Source organism: Falco peregrinus, chromosome 1 (genome assembly GCF_023634155.1).
Source record: "Falco peregrinus isolate bFalPer1 chromosome 1, bFalPer1.pri, whole genome shotgun sequence".
In the NCBI taxonomy this organism is placed as follows: domain Eukaryota; kingdom Metazoa; phylum Chordata; class Aves; order Falconiformes; family Falconidae; genus Falco; species Falco peregrinus.
This window is the reverse complement of record NC_073721.1, coordinates 75,936,056-75,954,875: the sequence shown is the minus strand read 5'-3', so window position 1 is coordinate 75,954,875 and position 18,820 is coordinate 75,936,056. Positions and strand designations below refer to the sequence as shown.

The following is an 18,820-nucleotide window of genomic DNA, read 5'->3' as shown; positions in this document are numbered from 1 at the left end:
GCAGACTTTGCTACTTAATTTTTCTCCCCTTTTTTTCTCTTCTGAGTTAAGAGGTTAAACAGGTATGACCCCAGAGAACTGTACTGGCAGTTTCTATGTAATGTGAAAATTGACAGTTTAATATTTTTCTTCCTACTTGCAGGAAATTATTTATTCATACAAGCCTCCTCTTTTTACTGCTTTGAAGTCTTGGGTGGGAAAGGGAGTGGGACGTCAGTGAAAGCTTTTGGAAACACATCTAAATTATATGAACTAGATCCTGCTTATGTGCATGATTTTTACTACTTTGAGGAAATTGTCTTAGACTGAGCAGCAGAATTTTCCTTTTTGAATGCCGTGTTGGCTCTTCCCTCAAATATTATGTTTATCCACATATCCATTAAATTTCTTGTAGTTTCTACTAATTTGTCCATCAAACACATGGAGCTGCTATTGCACTGTTCTCCTTAGTCTTCCTTTCACTGCTCCCAGTATTCCCATGTTGTCATTTAGCTTTTTGAAGCTTTGAAGGCATTCCAATTTCTTCTTATTTCTTAGTCACCTGGTGTTCCTGCAGAAGCATGTGTACTACTGGCTTTTTTTCTTAACTCTTTGAATATAATTTCATTTGTTCTGTTTTCCTGTTTTGACTTTTGTTAACCTCTACTTTAAATAGTAAAAGCGAATTACTTTTTTTAACCATTGTGTTCTTTCGCATTTGTTGGCTTAACCCTGCTCCTCATTTGAAAAACTGGCATCTGATCTTGATTTCAGTAGGCTGCAGTTCCTCTGTGTATTAAATTAGTTTTGTTCTTCCTGAGCAGACACTCTTTGTTCCAGAAGCAGCACTTGTTTCTGAAGATACTTCCTTCTTATTCCTTTGTATGTGACACATTTTAAATTCTGAGGACATCATTTAGCCTTGGTCAGATGATCCTGCTGTTTGATCAAATTCACATATTATTTTTTAAATTGTGACTAGTAGTACTGTGTAGTTGTGCCAGGGAATTAATTTAGAACGTTGTTCTTTTTTAACCTGGTTATAAATATGCGTTATAGTTTGTAGTGCTGGCTACAAATATCCTTGATGTCAATATGTTTGCACAGAGCTCAAGAACTTCTACTGGTAACAGTAGAAGAATGATATTTAAAATATTTTCTTTGAGATATGTGTTCTGCCGGTAGTTAGAATTTTTACACTAAGCTGTTGCATAAGCCTTCTGGAGTCTGTAATACACAGCTGTGCAACCTACTGGTGAGCCACAGAACCAGGGAAAAATGTAGGTTGTGCTGAAGTATTTGTGGTGAAGGCATGTTGTTTGGAAATACCTGTCGTGTTCTGGATAACAGGTAGGCTTGGCAGTGACTTCCAATATTGCTGGTCTTAACAGTATCTGAAGGAGACTAATAGATGTCAAGTTCTTACAGGGTCTTTACCTGTTGTATTATATTCTCACATACTGAAAATTGCTATTGCTCCATCTATGCTCCTGGCAAATTGCATTACTAGCACATTGCAGCCTTAGTCATAGTGAAAGATATTAGTTACAGTGTGTACTCTACCAAAGCAGAGAAATTAAAAAAGCAGAAATAGAAATTAGTGATGGTTTTAAAACTACCATGAAGAATCTGGAAGCTCTGTGTCTTCCAGAAGTCTGTTTCTCAGTATTATATGCTACCTCATTGTGGGAAAATTATTGTATCTGGATGATTAACTGTCTATGGTATCTATAAAATTATTCATATAACACCTTTGCAGAATATACGTTTCATAGTGTTGGAAGAATATTTATTATGGATTTGTCTATATGTTATTCTCCTTTTGTAGGGGGAAAAAAAGAAAACTATTAGCTGTCCTATAAAAAGAAATCTTCAGTAGTTTTTATCCAAAGAGATTTTTATATAAAATGAGCATTGATTATAGATAGGCAATTAATATATGTAATATATTAAAAATTAGCTATATTTCTATATCATATATATAATATAAAATATCTATCTATCTATATCTAAAATATATCTCTATTTCATATATCTATATAAATATATATATATAGCAGTATGTGGAAAAACTGTGTAACGAGAAGAGACACCTTTTAATTCCAGTGATGTTCCAAAGCACTCAGCATGTGGTTCTTGCTCTTTCCATACCATTTTCAAAATCTTCTGGTTAGAGCACACTGTGGCAGGGATGGATGGGAGTTGTTCCTCATGCTATTTCTTCCAGTTTGAGAAAGATTCACTCACACCTAGTTTATCCCAAAAGACTGGTAAGCTTTAGTTTTCTGTTCGTGTTTCTAAGTGTAAGTTAGCTCAAAATTCGTGACTTGGTAGTTGCCCACCTTTTATTTGACCTATAGATTTCTGCCTTCTCTGGGACCTTCTACATTAAGTCTTGCACTATTAAAAGGGAAATGATATGTTGCTTATCTTCCCCCTGACTCCTCAAGAGAGTTGATCAGTCTTATATGAACCGTTGATGCTGGAAAAGATTTCAAGCATCATTTATGCCTAAAGTCTGCAATTCAGATTGTTAGATTGGAGGATCTGGTTCCTTTTTTCACCTTAAAGTTACCATCTGTTCCCTCCTGCATTATTGCAACCGATGAAGAAGACTGGTGGAACAGGACAGTAGCTTGTTTTAATGTTATATCATTCATAGTGATGAACCAGGGATCAATAGAGAGAGAAAGGGATCTCTTACAAGTTAAACTTGTAAAATTGCCTAAAATCTAATCTGAAGATGGGTTTTCTTTGGAGAAAATATTCTCAATTTGGTAACTAAGGAAAAACTTTGACTAGTGTAGTAGATAGAGGCTGCTTTTCCAGATACTTTAAGTCTCATTGTTAATTTCCCAAATGTAGCTAAGTTGTAGTTTTCTGTTGTGGTTTATGTGGTTCAGCTGCATACTGCCATCATAAATTTATCGCATGTTATTTAGCTCACTAAGCAGACTTGTAGACAGAGGCTTGACTTCCCAAAAAAAACCAAATGGGAGATGAACCCAGGTTGGAAAACCCCAAATAGGGTTCTCAAAATCATTGGTGCTTGTTTAGAAGGTAAATTCTGATTTTAAAAAAATGGGTTTAGAGTCTTATATTTGCCTTTGCAGTGCTTCTTTACAGTCATGGCAGTCTTAGAAGGATCCTGTTACTTAGTTTGCTCCCTCCCTCTACTCTGAAACTCTCTAATACTATAGAATATTTTTCTTCTGTCTTCAATAATGTTTTGTGTCTTTTGTTTTGAATGAATTAGTTAAAATGAGCAAAATCATTCCACTGATGTGTCAGTTTCTCTACTGAAAACTGTTTTTCTTCCATTTTTTCAATTTTTAGACTCATAATTTCACAGATTGGAAAATATTTATTACAGACTACAAGTAGGATTTGTTTGATTCTGTTATTCAGTGAATATTTGTATGAAGAGATAATTGGGCTAAAGAGACTATGAAACATGTGTTCTATTTAAATCAATTGATTTAGCTTTAAAATATATTAAAATGGTAGGAAAGCACAGTGGTTTAGATCTGCTATTCTTTCATAATAAAATTTAGACAATAAAAAATACTAGAGGCTTATTATGAACATTACCAAAGACAGTGTATGAGGTTTACTTGAATGCATTATTTTTAGCTACTCTGTATTGGAAGGCCAAGTCATATTTGTAAGTAACATAAAAACTATTCACATGAAGAAAAGTGGTGGGGTTTTTTTGTGTTGGAAGGAACTCAGAGTCATTGCAAGACATTTGATTAGTATTCATGGCATAAAAGGAAGTTATTTTCAGGGTAAAGGAATTTGTGAAAAGATAATTGGTTAGACCAACATTCTCATTAACCTAATTTGCATTAAATGTGCTACTGTGAATTGTAGTTATTGCTTTTCCATTTGAAAGGCATGCTTTGTTAACTTATTTAAAGAGCCTAGTTAAACTAGAGTTTAAGTCATACCCTTTAATTCAGCAACACAATATCAAACTGAGAATTTATTATTACCAGCTTTGTGAGTGTGGAGAATCATAAACCAGTCCTTATCCCAGTGGATTTTTCTGATGAAGTAGGTTTGTTTAGCTGCTTTACATCTGGCCATTCCCAGATACTGAAAGCATTCGACTAATCACTTAGTTTAATCAATGGAGAGGAAGGCACCTTTGTCAGCAGTGAGTCAACTGTGAGTGTTCAAGTTAAGTATTTGTATCTGCACGTAGTTAAATAAAGACAGGATCTTATTTTTCCATACTGCTGAGCACACGTAGCTGTCATGGAACCTGGTGTTTGTGAATTATATGAACTAAACATGTGTAAAATTAACCGTCGTCTTAGATATCTAAATGTTAATTTCAATGCTTAATTTTAATTATTTGCGCCTGTACCGGTGTCACATTGGTTTTTAAAACAGTAATATCTGGAGGTACTGAATGTAAACCGGAGCCGAGCTGATCAGGCAGGGTTGTGTGTCAGCCCGGTAATGCTGAATGATGTTGGATAAACCCAATGAAAACAGGGAGATGCAGAATCAAGCTGGACATGGCAATGGTCATAAATATCTATGTAAATACTCAGCTGAGAAGGTGACTTTCTTGCTGGCATGGTTTTCAAGATGATGATGAAGGACATGCCGGGTACACAGCATGATTGGTCTATGAGTATACACTAATGAGTACACACGTGAGCATACTTGAAATGTAACGAATTAGAAATACAATTTAGATACTTTTTTTTTTTTTTAGGAGGGAAAAAAAAAGCCACAGGCAATAAATTTTACATTCCATCTGGGAGATGGTTAGGTTTCCCTTTTTTTTTATTGTTTGGCAAAGAAATATGCCAATTACTATGCCATTTTGTTGTCTATTCATTCTGTTTGCAAAACAGAAGCTGGCTGATGGTTGCACTATTGAGTAAAATTGCTGAAAGGCTGAACTCCCCTATGGTTTGGGACAGGCAGATAGCAGAAAAGAAGCCAGTTTTGGGGTCAGTACATTATATGTTTGGATTTTGTATACAGGATTAAGGTCTTGGTTTGGGAATTGTCAGAGGTATGAATGGCAGTTAGGATATTGAGAGCCAAATGCAAATTAGATGCTCAGTTGTTTGTAATGCCATTGAAAACTTCCTGTAGCGCATTCATTCGCTATTAGAGGTTGGGAAAGAATAAGCCGTTGCTTCTCAACTAAGTGCTGGACTAAATACTAGTGACTTAAAGGTTATCTGCAATTCTCAGGATCAAATTTCATCTCCTTCACTCAATAATTCAACAGGTTTGGGTTTTTTCCAATAGAGCTCCTGAAACAGCTATTTGTTGTCACACTGCATGGTCTAAGAAGGTCCCACGCTCTGCATTAGCAGCATCTTTGCTTTCCGTTACTATAGACCTTTGGCCATCGTCTTGCAGCCCTAATCTTTCACGTCTCCTCTGTCACAGACCTTATAGATTTTTCTGAGTTCCTGGAATTCTTGTGGGTTTTTTGCAGTGAATAAATTTATAGGACTGTCTTTTCAGAATGCAGCATGGCACTGCAATAGAAATACTGCATCTAAACCAAAATAATAACCCAAGCCCCCTGTAATAAGAGGAAGCTCCTACTGTCTTGGAGGAGTGTGGTAGAGGGTTAGAAGATCCTATATCTAAGGTTACGTATATAGCTTAATTAGCCCTATTTAAGGTTGGTTTGTTTTTTTTTAAATTCAGGCCCTTATGCATATGAATTAAAGTCTGGGGTTCAGTGCCTTTTTTTGATGGCATACTAAAGTAGGGACTAGTTCAAAAGAGACGGTTTGGAGGATTTCGCTACCAGACAAGAAGTCATCTTTACTTGGCCTGTACAAACTGATTTTTAAGACATTTATAATCCATTTTAAGAGAGACTCACGTGTTGATAAAAGAAGGTCTCTCAACAGCACTTTCAAAGCTGTTCATTAAAAAAATGCACTCAGTGAATACTGTACATATTCCTAGTATGTTGTCCAAATCAGACTTTTCAACGAAAATCTTGCTTGTTGATATGGCACCTAGCACCTCCTTATTCGGTTTTGATTTTGTTGTGTCTTGAGATTAAAAAAATCTTTCTATAGAACTTTGTCTTTAAAAATTTGATGTTGTGAATGCAAGCAGGATTAAAATAAAATGCAAATTTGTTGAAGATGTGATGTTTATTGATTGAATTTACTCTGTAGGGTTGGGAACTTTGGAGAGAGCTTGTTATTTTTCTAAAAATGTATTTTTTTTTCTTTCTTTTCTGTAGGAGATTCCTTTTCACAGTTCCGACTTGCTGATGAGAAAGAATGGGATAGAGAAAGCATATGCCATGAGCAGGTAACAGAATTACCATTTGAATGAGCTTGTGTGGATTATTGCCTGGCACAGAATGCCTTGGCAGTTGTGCTTTCAGCAACAAATTGTTTAAGACAATAATAACACTCTTTATTCTGTATATTTTTATTAATTTGTCCCTGGTGCTGGAGGCTTTTTCCTCCCCCCTCCCCCCAGTTAGACTAATCAAAGCAGCAGGCTAGGTTTTTAAGGAACTTTGGAAGAAAAGAACAAGGAAATCCATCCATTGAAGGCCAAATATGGGACTGTCACTTTGCTTTACTGACTTATCAAGTCAGCCTTTCTTTTTCAGCTGCATTCAAGTATTCAAGAGAAAATAGTTTGGCTAGTTTTGTTATAGTCCTTTTACTAAACTGCTTTGTAGGTTTGTAAATTAAAACTGTGAATTCCTGTATTGTGTTAGATTGTTCTTTATGTTCCTTGAATGTGTGGAACAGGGGACTGTAATAGACTAAAGTCATTAATAGTTTACATTTTTTTTTTTTTTTAATACAAGTGTACTGTGTGTTGAATTATATTTCAGCTATCTGTGTTTTCTGTTGACTGCCAGTCTCTGGCCCAGGCCCTTCAGGAATTGCCTCTACATCTGAGGCTGAATGTAGCTGCTGAACTGGTGCAGGTAATGCTGAGAGTTTTCACAAGAAAATGCATATATCGTAAGTGAAACAATTATGCCAGTATGATTGCTGTAAACTTGGTCTTCAAACGTAAGTAAAATGTATTTTATAAGTAAATACATTTCTTGAGCCTGGCATGTCAAATGGCGTGTAATGCAGGATACCCCTCTATCAGACTTCTTATGCTTTATTGACTTAAAACAAAATGCTTTGATGTGCAGCACAGTAGATTTGAAGCAGGTATCGGAATGTTTGACATGGAATGCTTGCACTCGTTTTGTACTTGCTTCTCTTGTTAGCAGCTGTTAAAAGCTTGCACCAAATTTTTGAAAGTGCTTTCACATTATTTTCTGTGAATTATTTTAATTGTGATTTGCTCTTCTACATAGCTATTATCAACATGCGTGCTTATTCCATGAATCAAACTTAATCTGTGTTAGAACAAGTAGAACTGTCAGTCAAACAGGTGAAGAAAATGTCATGCTCTGGTGGAAAAAAAAAAGCAACAATAATAGGAAAAAATGTTTCTTCAGACTGTGAAAAATAAAATATTCATGTAAGGGCAAAAGAATGAATGAGATAAATATAAAACCAAAATTCTTACCAAAAAATCCATCTGCTCAAGCAAGGAAAAAAAAATGACCCTTCAGAAAAAATTTTACTTCTGTTTGGAGATGCGTGAAGTGCTTCTGTGACAGACAGAAATGTGCTCTTTCTTAAGGGAGCTCAAATACGTCTGCAGATGTGGTGTCTAAGGAAATCTGCACATAAATGTTACTTTCAAATACAATTTTCTTTTTAAGAGTTCTAGTCACAATCTTTAATTTTTACCAGGGTTATAAAGCGTGTGTTAAGACATTAAATCTTTGTCTTTCCATTCTGACCAGTGATGCGGCCATCAGATACACTGCAGTGTTATTAATGCCAGGGCTTCCTGGTAAAAACAGAATCTGTGTTTCATGATTATATAATGAATTGTCATTTCTTGCTCCACTATTTGATAATGTTTTGTAATTTGATTTAATTTTTCAAAATACACAGCTATATACTATGACTTTTGCTAAATGATTTTCAGCAACCTGTTAGTATGGTTTGTTTTTAGGACTGGAATTTTGAAGGGGAGGCCTAACATGGGATAACGTTTCTAGCCAAATTCAGTCATGCCAAAATTCAGAGTATTGATGGGATTTAATTACAGAAGAATTAAAGAAAAATAACTCTCCAGGAATTATTTGTGAAACAATGGATTGTTGGAAACATTGAAACAATGGAAACTTGCTGATTTAGCATACAATCTCATACTCTGGAATAAGGGATAAAAGGAGTTTGTATTTTGTAGCTGCTTCTCTAAAGGTATCATCAAGATAACTTCAGTACACTTTTACTTCTGAATTAAATTCTACTGAAATTCACTGTCCCTTCTTAAGTGATCAAATGTAGGAAGCTTGAATTACAGTCCAAATTAGATGGAATAGCAAAAGTTGAGTTAATCGTCAGAAAGACTCAGGTTCTGTTTTGTACTCTTAGGCATCAACACCTGCAGAGCTCCCACAGATGAGATCTAAAATTATTGAAGACAGCAAGAGGAGAGAGCTGCTGTTCCGACAGTCTCCGGCTCAGAGTGAGAGAGTGCTGGTCTCCCATCCCACTGGTGGTTCTGTTGCTCCATCAGAGTCTGGAAGTAGAAATGGTCCTAGGGCAAGTGCGGCAGAACCATTTCAGAGAGCCCATCCACTGTCAAAGCAAGTGACTGACCATTTGGATGAAGAACTAGATTTTCTCCTAAATCTAGATGCTCCCGTTGGTACAGAAAACAGACCTGCGTCTGGGGCGTTATCCTACAGCATATCGACTGAGAAAGACTTGAAAATGGATTGTAAGGAAAAAGGTAAGATTTCTTTTCTCCCCAGCATGCCCTTATTTAATTTCCTTTTACTCTGTTTTGGTGATGCTTTTGAGTTCTCGTTTAGCCAGTCAACAGTACTGCTGTCATCATCTCTGTCATACTGCATTTTGTTTATCTGGGGCTGTGTTATGACCCATTTTTTTCCTTTTCAGTTTTAACTCCACACTGAACTACAGTTTCACCATTGTTAGTTCATTTTAAGAATTAAGAGAAATTCTTCTGTGGAACAGAATTTGTCTTGCAATACAGCAAAATTTTAAACAAAATATTAATGTACTGCTAGAGAATTTTAGTGAGAAGGTAAAACAAACTTTTCATGTAGCGTTATCAGCCCTTCGATCAATGTGCTAACAGTGTACAGAAGAACTGTCAGCTCATTCTGGTGACTTGTTATTTTCAAACTTCACTAGCATTGATTTTAAAAAATTAAATTTAGTATGGAAACAAAACATTTCATTCAAAATTTTTCGTATTTTAGAAAAATTGGCAAACCTTTCATTTTGTTTGCATTCCTGGAAGTTATACTGCTGGCTGTTAGTTTTGATGGAGATTGTTTGCTACTCCTTCCCAGTCCACAGCGCTGTAAAAGTTTTTAATATCTCTGATTTTTTTGTGTCTGATTTCCTTGCTATCATATGTTCAACCATCTTGGACTTAATTTTTATAAGACGTTACCACAAGTGATACGGTAAGCCTTGTTACTGAAGGCAATCCTGAAATGCTCTTTCATTTCGTGGTATGTCATGCTTTTCACTCCAAAGAACAGTGTAAATCCCTTAAGAAAACAGTGCCATCAGAACATGGAATCTTAACGTGTTGTAATAATTGTGCAGGGTGATCTGCTGTTGTGGCCTCCTGCTCCTCCTACATTAAAGCAAACTCTGCAGCAGACAGGATTGCAGGAGGGAGTTCACTTACTGTTGGATCAGGCCCTGGCCTCCTTGAATCAGGAGGAAGCCATGCTGCCCTAGTTGAGTTTATTAAGCAGCCTCTTTTGTTGTTTTTTCCCCCCCTCCAAATGTTGCTACTATTTTTGGAATACGACTTGCTATTCTTTAAGAAAGAAAGATTTTGGTTAAATAGTCATTTGTGCATTAAAAAGCAAAATGATCAACAAAGAGCTGGTATGGAATTGTTTCCAGATTTTCAAATCTGTTCTTTTCACTTTTCTAGACCCTTTAAAACTACATATGCCTGAAGAGAAGAGTACAGCATCACAGCAAATTCAAAGTACTTCTAAAACTCTGACTGAGGAAGAGCTGGAAGAATGGCTGGACAGCATGATTTCCTGAAGCTCACATTTACTTAATGTTTGCTACATTCACTTATTCACATAAGTAGCAAGTTGAATCTTAACCTTTACCTGTTTCACTTTGCTCAGTATGCCAAATGCCTGGTTTCCTTTGCTGGCACCTAAAATTCTGTGCAACCAAAATTCATTTAGATGTGATTGAAAATTGTCTAAGAGTAATATTCTTAAAAAGGTCTAAAATTTGTGATGAAATTAGGATTTTCTTTGCTAAAGATACAGGCTACAGCACACTAAGACAACAGTTATTTCAGCTTGTACTTGCTCTGTGTAGTCTTAAAATAAAGCTGTGGATGACCAATGAATACATGTGGTTTTAGTCCCTCTTTTGTCATGCTACATCTCCATATTGTAGAAAGACGACGGCAAAGGTAATATTGGTTTGTAACACTTTATTGCAGTGGGGTACTTTTTATTACAAGAAGGAAAAAAAAAAAGCATAGTCCTAGCAGTTTCTAATTGCAGGTGACCATAGAGCATTTTTATATTTTGGCCTAAGATTTAAATTGTATTCATTTTGATACAGTGTATGTCTTTGAACAGCAGTGTCTAATGAGCTGTTACTGAAGGTAGTATATAAACCAATTTCAAGTGCCATTTCATACAGAAAGACAGAAAAGCAATACAGTTAATGGATCTGTTCATCTAGAACACTAAAATAAAAAGTTTGCATAGCTATGTCTACAGAGGTTTTAAGGCACTTAATGTTTCAAGGTTGACGAAGTGTTCGAAAATGTTTTCTTTTTAACTGCTTAAAGCTTTTCAAGCTGTATTGTAATACATTCACTAGCAAATACTGGGGGTGGGGAATCGGACAGCAGTTAAAAGTATTTTTTCTGAGGCTTGGCCTCTGATGTTCAAGTTCTTAAATGTCAAATGCTGTGCAATTAAGACACCTTTTAGCCCTTTCAACTGTACTGCCAAACACTAGGTTAATGATGTAGTTAAGAAGTTGTTATAATCTCAGACCATATTTGAACTGGAAGGCTTAAATTAATCTGTCGTAGTTTTTTCTAATAAAAATTCCAACAAAAGACCTCTTTCATATGTGGTAGGTACAAAAAGCCTATGAAATAGTGTCAAATATTATGTATGTCTTGGAGTTTAAAGACATATAGAGCAAATATAAGCTGTGGAAAAAAAAAGGTTTTTTGTATACTGGATTTTAACAGTTCATGAATAATTAATTTCTTTTGAGATATCAGCCAAGTTGATCCTCATACTGTTTCCGGAAGCAGTCCCCTGCAGGGAAAAAATCCCAGCATCTTTCTTGGTACATCTTCCACACAAACGATTCCTGAAAATGAGAAAGAGCATTTATTTTAACAGACACCTTGCAGTTAGTTCTCTATATAAACTTTTAACAATAGCCAGGCACTGGGCCTATTACCATGGAGTAGAACTGTGAAGACCTTGAAACTCAACAAGAACATCTGTAAAAGTATCGTTCTGCACTTTTCTTGATTCAGTACTACCGGAATTTAAGCCATATTATAAAAAAAAAAGTGTAAGTGTAAATTGATCAGTCTAGCTGATCAGAGCAAACCTGTGTATATATAATGTGTTTTAGTTTGCATGGAAAACACGGAAGTGTAAGGTACTTTTGTAGTGTTTGCATAACAGCTGCTTGAGATATTATTAAATCCTATTTATTTTCTAATCTATTTACATTTAGGGCCTAACCACACTAAACATATATATATATATATGGGTTTGGACTATAAATATAGTAGCTTAACTGTTTAATCTTCTGGGAATAAACTACAGCTCGTCTATTTCAGGGTTTAATTTCAGAGATAAGATGACTAGTAACTGACTTCTGATAGCATTCCGTGCTGGGTAGGGTAGCACACTGCTGCAGCCCACCTCCTCCCTTTTTTCTAACCCTTCCTTTCACTTGCAGAAGACTCTCAGGGAGGGTGGCATCATATCTTCTCCTTGGTGGTACATCAGTTCCACCTGGTGGTACACAGCTACAAGGCTGGAGAAGATGAAAACATTGAAAAATTATCTTAAGAAAAAAAACCAACCTTTTATTTTCTACTCACCTGGCCAGTATGCTCAGTTTCATCCTTGTTAATGAGATACATTAAAAAGAACCTGAAAAAAGCACATGAAGCAGGTATTAATGCAGAAAACTTAACATGTCTGCCTAACCTTTCTTAGGCTGGGACATGTGAGGGAGATTATGCCAGCCAGCAAAGTAATGACATTGCTAGGCATCTAAAGTGCTTATGTTAAAGGAGAAAATTCTACCCTCCAGCACATCTCTCACGGAAGTGCTAACATATAAAATCTGTAAAGGTGGAGAAATGTGCTTTAGCATTTTCTTCATTTCAGTGCTAGGAGCAATACCCAAATTAGGTATGGGTCACCTCCTATACACGTATGCTCCAGCGTCTCACCTTGGTAGAAGTTACCATGGCTAGGATACAAGAAGTTAAAAGCGTGGCTTTCCAAACACTCATGCCATACAGCTCCTAGGCTGAGCCTATCTATCTCAGAGAGGTGTGCTCACTCAAATGTAAAGAGCTTGAACTAATTAGGAAGGCTGTAGAGTACTAACAACTGTCTGTATGTCACACAGCTCTTGGTTAGCCACTTCTGATGCAGTGCATTTGGAATTAAACTTGGTATGTGCTCTCACGGTAAAGAAAGTAGTATCTACTGACTTTGGTTAGATTGTTCACTATATGTTCTAATATTAAGGAAAGGGCCATTTTCAATTTACTGTGAATGACAGGTCCCCATATACCAGGTAAGCAGTTCAATATAGTAAGAAAATCTTGGATGTTAATGGAAATTTGCCTCACAAAGAAACGTGCATTGATTTTTGCAGTGTCACTTGCTATGCAAGGAATAATGCAGCCTCTGTTCCAGGAGGCACTACTCTTTAAATTTAAAAAAAAAAAAAGTCCAGATGCAGTATTCCAAAGCCAGACCTCTATAATATACCACCAGTTTGGCTCCTTTGGTTCTGTTGGCACAATGCTTATATAATTATCATTGTTATATGAGTAACTAATGCCACCAAATTAACTTTTTAAATATTCTCTTTGATCACTGCCTTGGGAGTCTGAACAATAGTCTAAACACATACAACTCCCAATTGCTTTGAGGTTTCAGAAAGATGCGCTATCACTAAAGAACTATAGGATCAGACTTGTACATTATTCATTGTAGCTTATCTTTCAGGAATCTTCCAGAAATGCCTTGTTGGCTGGTTGGAGTTTTTTTGTTTTGGGTTTTCTTTTTTCAAATTGAGGGTAATTTTCCATGGTCTCATCAATGTTAACAAGCTCCCAGAAGTCATAATCAAAACTTCCAAACTAAACCAACTTATTAAACTGTTGTTCCCTGTCATTCCACATATGTGAGTTTTCTTCCAGAGGAATAAGGAGTCAGTGTGCCTCCAGGTCTCATTCCACTAAGGCAGCTCATGTGTAAGGTAAGTACTTTAAAAATAACCAGCAGTGTGGACTAGAGGAGGGGAGACCAGAAAGGAAATTAAATATTATAATCCTAAGATAGAATTCTGTAGAACTATCAGCAATGTGTGCACCTAAATTACTCTAGGGCTGAAAGTCTCTCTATTGTAGTTCCAGTAGTAAAATATACTTACAGATAGTTTGCCAAGTTGTGTTCTTGCAAAGTATGTGTTTCAAAGCCATGTGGGGTTGTGTCAAAATAGTCATTGCCAATTCCACAAATAAAACATTTGGTCTGGAAACACAAGTTGTGGTTACAAACAAGCTCAAAGACACTATTGTAACTGGTAACAATCTAGATGAATAAGTAATGAAAAATGTAGTGTGCTTACTCATACCTCCATATCTTCTCTCACTTGTTCTTGCTGGTCTCTTAATTCACCAAAAGCATCAATAATCAGACCTATTCCAAATGGAAAAGCAGCAACACTTTAGTACTAAGCAGTAAGTAATGTCTGTCAGACATCCTCCACTGTCTTTGGAGTTTAGCGTACTTGGGTCTAGGTTGAACAATTCAAGTTACAATCTGTCTATTTCCAGACATCTAACATTTGTTTACACTGCACTCCTAGCAATAAGAATTTCTCTTACACAGAAGTACAATCTTGAGAGCGGGGAAAGGGTTTTCCATACTTATGGTCAAGTCAAGCTTCAATAATCTCATTTCTTTTATTCCCAGGAAAGAATTTAATTTTCATTTTTCATCTGGTGGAATTCTGGTATCCCAGCTTTTGCTCAACAAGATGACGCTGCTCCCACAGCCCCTCAGACACTTTGTGATGCTGCTTCACATTTGAAGCATTATTCCTTCACTTCCAACATACTGAAATAGAGTTGGATCATTTGGGAACTGTGACATTCATAACTTTTTCCTCAGTATTAGATTTTTTGCTTTGCTACCAGACTGCTTTAAAAAGGTGTTTTTTCCTAACAGCCTCAGGTCAGTTCATATCATGTGTCGAATACTGACAGTCCTTGAAGAGGGGTCTCCTTCTTTGTAATCACAACTGCAAACTAATTAAAACTGCAAATCCTCTTCTAAAGAAAGGAGGAAATGGGTGTCTGGCCACGGCGACATTCTCTGTTTCCCCTTTCCAAGGGGAAGAGTCTCCATTCCCCAGCCAGCTGTGGTGGTTCCAGACTAAATGTGTAAAGAGCGTCTACAGCAAGGCTTTCCATGTTGAAATGTTCATTATAGGAAGAACAGTGATCCTGCACAAGCTGCATCATTGCTGGACAATTGTCAAAGTCTTATGAACACTGTAACCTAGGTAAGTTATGTTTCCTGTGCTTTGTCTTTGCGTAGTACTTGAGACAATACATTGTTTATGAATTAAGTATAAAATTATTACTTTCAGAATTGATTATTTTATCAGCTCAGAAGGAAGTCTTTACAGCAATACTGCTAAATTCACCTCAAACACAAGTATGGTTTAAATACATTGCAGAACATAGGTAAACTAAATTCTAGAAGTCTCTACTAAGGTAAGTGATGGTACCTTGAATAATGGCCAGTAGGATAACAATGACAAAGAAGAAAAATGTGATGTCAAAGACAATTCTGTACATTTCATAAGGGTCTCCAGCAGGATCCTCAATTTCATCTCCAATGCCACCACCAGCTCTTACACCCACATACATGTGGAACAGGTAACACTAAAAAAAAAGAGGAAAAATTCAGATATATTTACCATGAATGATTCTGTCTTTATTTTGTTTTATGTGATTCTGCTCTGCTAATTCTCTTCACAAGTTATAGTGACACAGAGCACATAATGTCATTCCTCATATATCACACACACTGCACCAAAAATCTGCTATTGTCTTAAATAACATGATTACGTCTTCAAGTACACTTACAGATGGGGAGTCAGCATCAGCTGTTACCCTCCCCCCACTCCCTAGGTCTTGTAGACTAAGACCATTTGGGGGGCATTCTTATTGTATTTATTACTGTACAACTGTATTCTACCCCTTATATGAATTCCTAAGGTTCTAGCTTGCTCTTAGTAAGCAGAGGATGAAAATCCTTGTAAAACAGTTTAGATACATTGGCAAATATTGCCATAAAATAATTAGTGACATATTCACAGTGGGTAGATCTATCTGTGTTTAGGTGGTTTCTGGATAGTTTCATCTTGCACTACTAGATGTCTGGTTTAGTATACTGTAAATTATTTATGATCTGGGAAACAGCCTGCATTCAATGCATAAGAGATCACTTTACAAAAATGTTGCTGTGTGTCATAGTTTTTGAATGTACAAGTCTTCATGGAAAAATCTTCAAAAATCTGGATATTTAAGTTATGTAAGTATATTTGAAAGGAATCTTCTGCTGGAGCAATATACTACTGATGTTTCTGTATGAATCGGCTACAAAATTTGGTAAACCACCTTCAGGCGCACAATGTGGGTTAAAAATAACAGAAATCTCTAAGCCGAGCCATTGTTTTAAAGTATTGCAGCAAATGATACACCACAGTATTTTGGAGAAAAATCCAGACTATATTCCTATACTGGCGTGTGTTGTCTATCTACTGTTGAGTTTAGACCACTGGAGAATGCAGAGGGAATTTCAAGACCATTCCCATTTTTAAAATGACATATAGCAACAAGACAACAGCCATGGATTTAACAAAAATCCATCCCTCCTTGCTTATCATTTTATCTCAAGTATTCATTTAAAAATTCAGGATGAAATTTGAAGCATGCTAATGATGTTTTATTTACCGTCATCATGTCATCACATTTCATGTCTGGTTCATCTTCATCTTCACTTTTGTTGTAGAATTTGCGGAAGAAGTTGAACGCCACAACAGTGTAAAGATAAACTACTACAGCAAGGAGTCCTACAGTTAGCACAAGCTGTGTATGGAGACAACGACATGAAAGTAGGTTTCAATTTCATTCTGTCAGAAGAGAGAAGGCTATGCATTGAGCTATAGCGTAAGTGTTGAAAAATGTATCTTATTGTACATTTTCTAACAACGAAACTACAGGTAGCAGTTATGATAGCTTTGAAGTCTCCCTATTGCTCGGATCAGCATAGAGGTGTTACTTTATCCTGCTGTCATATGAAAATCAAGGGAAAAACAGTACAAAGAAAATGAAGTTGTTTCCATCCTTATGAGCTATGTGCATACAAACTATATATCACTGAAACGATGTTTCCACTATTTAATTTAAAATTTAAACTCTAGTAACTTGAAAAACTGGATATACAGTGAAAATTAAATGATAAAAATAAACACCTTTAGTTAATTTGATAAATAATTTCAGCTCACACTTACTATGACTTAGCATAGTCTGTTTTCTGTTATAAAGCTGGTTAGCAAAGCCATCGATAAAGTAAATAGAAAATTTTTTAGATAACCTAAGAGTAGGTTATTTCCAAGTCCTGCTTTTAAGGAAATAAAATCCTTAGGTGAAAAAGTTTAGCAGTTAATGAGACTAGATTATATTGTTTGTTGGAGTTGACATTAGAAGATGCAGCCCTGGAGAGGAGTTACTGAAGGCTACATATTTTTATAAGTGCAACAATTGGTATTACTCTTTTTAAAAGAAATGTAAGAGTATTGAACAATGAGCTGATTGTCAATTTATCACTTTCTGCAGATCTGTAAGGATGCTTGCAAGGTGAACGTTTCAACTGAAAAATCTGCAGCTGTTTTTCAGTGTTCCTGTCTACTAGCAAGAAAAGCAACAGGATTAGAAAAACTAATTTTCACTTTTTATGAATGTATGCTAAAAGCTGCAGTCTTGAGTTAAAACAGTCTTGTCAATTATGCTCAGTTTTAAGTATTAAATTTAGAAATGTCTCATAAAGAAAATGTATCAGTCATTACATTTAAATTAATATGACTTTGGTCATCCTGGAGGAAAATAAAGGAGGTGGAAAGAGAGATTTCATTTGTTTGTGCAATGATACTGAAAACATTGTCATATGTACTATTTTAGAAACTTCCTTTCCTGATAAGGGAAGAAACTTCCATTGGTGGATTTCTGCTGAAAGAAAGGATTAAGCAAACACAAAGGATCTTTCAGAGTTAAGCTAGGGGGATAATCTTATGCCTTTTCTGAAACATGTGGTTTAAAGTGTGTAAGAGTGGGCTTAGAATGTGTGTTACTACATTTAAGAAGTAATGGAATGTGTATGTTTGAAATTAAAAGTTCACTTAGATTTCTTATATGTAAGTTAAAAAGCTTGCTAGTGAAAAGCTTGGTTTTCTTGGTATACTAGCTAGGAACACAGAGCCTTTATAGAGATCAGAGAATTATTCCCTGCATAAGTTTCAAAAATTAGTTTTGGAAGTAGATTTTATTAATCTGATCACTGTATGAAAAGATGACACATAAATATACTCCACAGTGCAGAATGCCCCCACCTGTAAGCATGTTCTTAATAAGCCCATTTTTACAAAGTAAGTATTGAAATCTCAGTGCCCAGATCATCATTACTGCTGTTGCTAAGGAAAGATTGTGAATTCTTATTAGTTATCACCAATCAGTTCATCATTGAGCACAGAGAAGGAGCTGGTTAGGTCATAATTCATACTTCTGTATTTTTCTAGAATTAAGTATTTTTCTGTTGTGTGCAAAATATTTAGCTATTGGCACTCTGTGCATATAGATTATTAGCATTTCATAGGATTTAACATGTCATAAACGTGCTTTAGAGTAACCAATGGGATCTATTCTTTAATCCAATCACGATCAAAACTGATTGCATTTCAATATGTTCTAGGCACCAAAAGATTTTTTCCCAGTACTGCTACAAAACACATTAATTTTCAAAGCTTTGCATGTAGCACTAACCTGTTTGCCGTTGTGAGTGACTGAAGACAAAATGGTTCTCAATGTCTTGAAACCCATAGCGATATCCAGCAGATGAGCAGCAAAGAAGAAGTTGTTGTAGTGCCCAAGGATAGACATAGTTGTGTACCAAGCTAAGTATAAAAATGACTGCAGAGAAAGTGAAAAGTGGCAGAATGTTAGCAGGTGTTAATGTGCATTATTGGATCCAGAATACAGCTTTGGTTTAGTCAGGTTATGAAATAAAATATCATGATCTGATTTGAATGACAATCTGAATGTAATACATGTATTTTACATGTTCAAAAGGACTATCTTACTCTGCCTCTTATTGTCACCACTGTTCATGTGTTTATTGCTTAGTTATGCTAATGAAACC

At 35.9% G+C, this 18,820-nt stretch overlaps 2 protein-coding genes and 1 long non-coding RNA gene across 5 annotated transcripts in view; 2 read left to right on the top strand and 1 right to left on the bottom strand.

Annotated features, from left to right (window-relative positions):
• The window catches only part of AVEN (apoptosis and caspase activation inhibitor), a 94,818-nt gene extending 83,988 nt beyond the window's left edge, over nucleotides 1–10,830 (top strand). For all 3 annotated transcript variants that reach the window (XM_055811409.1, XM_027777266.2, XM_055811415.1), the window contains exons 3-6: nucleotides 6,221–6,291; nucleotides 6,833–6,928; nucleotides 8,454–8,814; nucleotides 10,006–10,830. In XM_055811409.1, coding sequence (XP_055667384.1) covers nucleotides 6,221–6,291; nucleotides 6,833–6,928; nucleotides 8,454–8,814; nucleotides 10,006–10,124 — 647 coding nt within the window. In that variant the 3' untranslated portion in view covers nucleotides 10,125–10,830. The remainder of the gene's footprint in view (nucleotides 1–6,220; nucleotides 6,292–6,832; nucleotides 6,929–8,453; nucleotides 8,815–10,005) is intronic.
• Nucleotides 10,831–11,302: 472 nt separating this feature from the next.
• Nucleotides 11,303–18,820, bottom strand: part of RYR3 (ryanodine receptor 3) — a 233,209-nt gene continuing 225,691 nt past the window's right edge. Inside the window, exons 98-104 of the mRNA XM_055811431.1 lie at nucleotides 18,445–18,591; nucleotides 16,360–16,494; nucleotides 15,129–15,285; nucleotides 13,968–14,032; nucleotides 13,764–13,864; nucleotides 12,190–12,241; nucleotides 11,303–11,438 (exon numbers count right to left, since the gene is read on the bottom strand). Coding sequence (XP_055667406.1) covers nucleotides 11,343–11,438; nucleotides 12,190–12,241; nucleotides 13,764–13,864; nucleotides 13,968–14,032; nucleotides 15,129–15,285; nucleotides 16,360–16,494; nucleotides 18,445–18,591 — 753 coding nt within the window. The 3' untranslated portion in view covers nucleotides 11,303–11,342. The remainder of the gene's footprint in view (nucleotides 11,439–12,189; nucleotides 12,242–13,763; nucleotides 13,865–13,967; nucleotides 14,033–15,128; nucleotides 15,286–16,359; nucleotides 16,495–18,444; nucleotides 18,592–18,820) is intronic.
• LOC114010285 (uncharacterized) lies at nucleotides 14,028–18,363 on the top strand. Its single transcript, XR_003551664.2, has 3 exons — nucleotides 14,028–14,900; nucleotides 16,418–16,520; nucleotides 17,245–18,363. It is a non-coding gene; the product is annotated as an uncharacterized LOC114010285 (long non-coding RNA).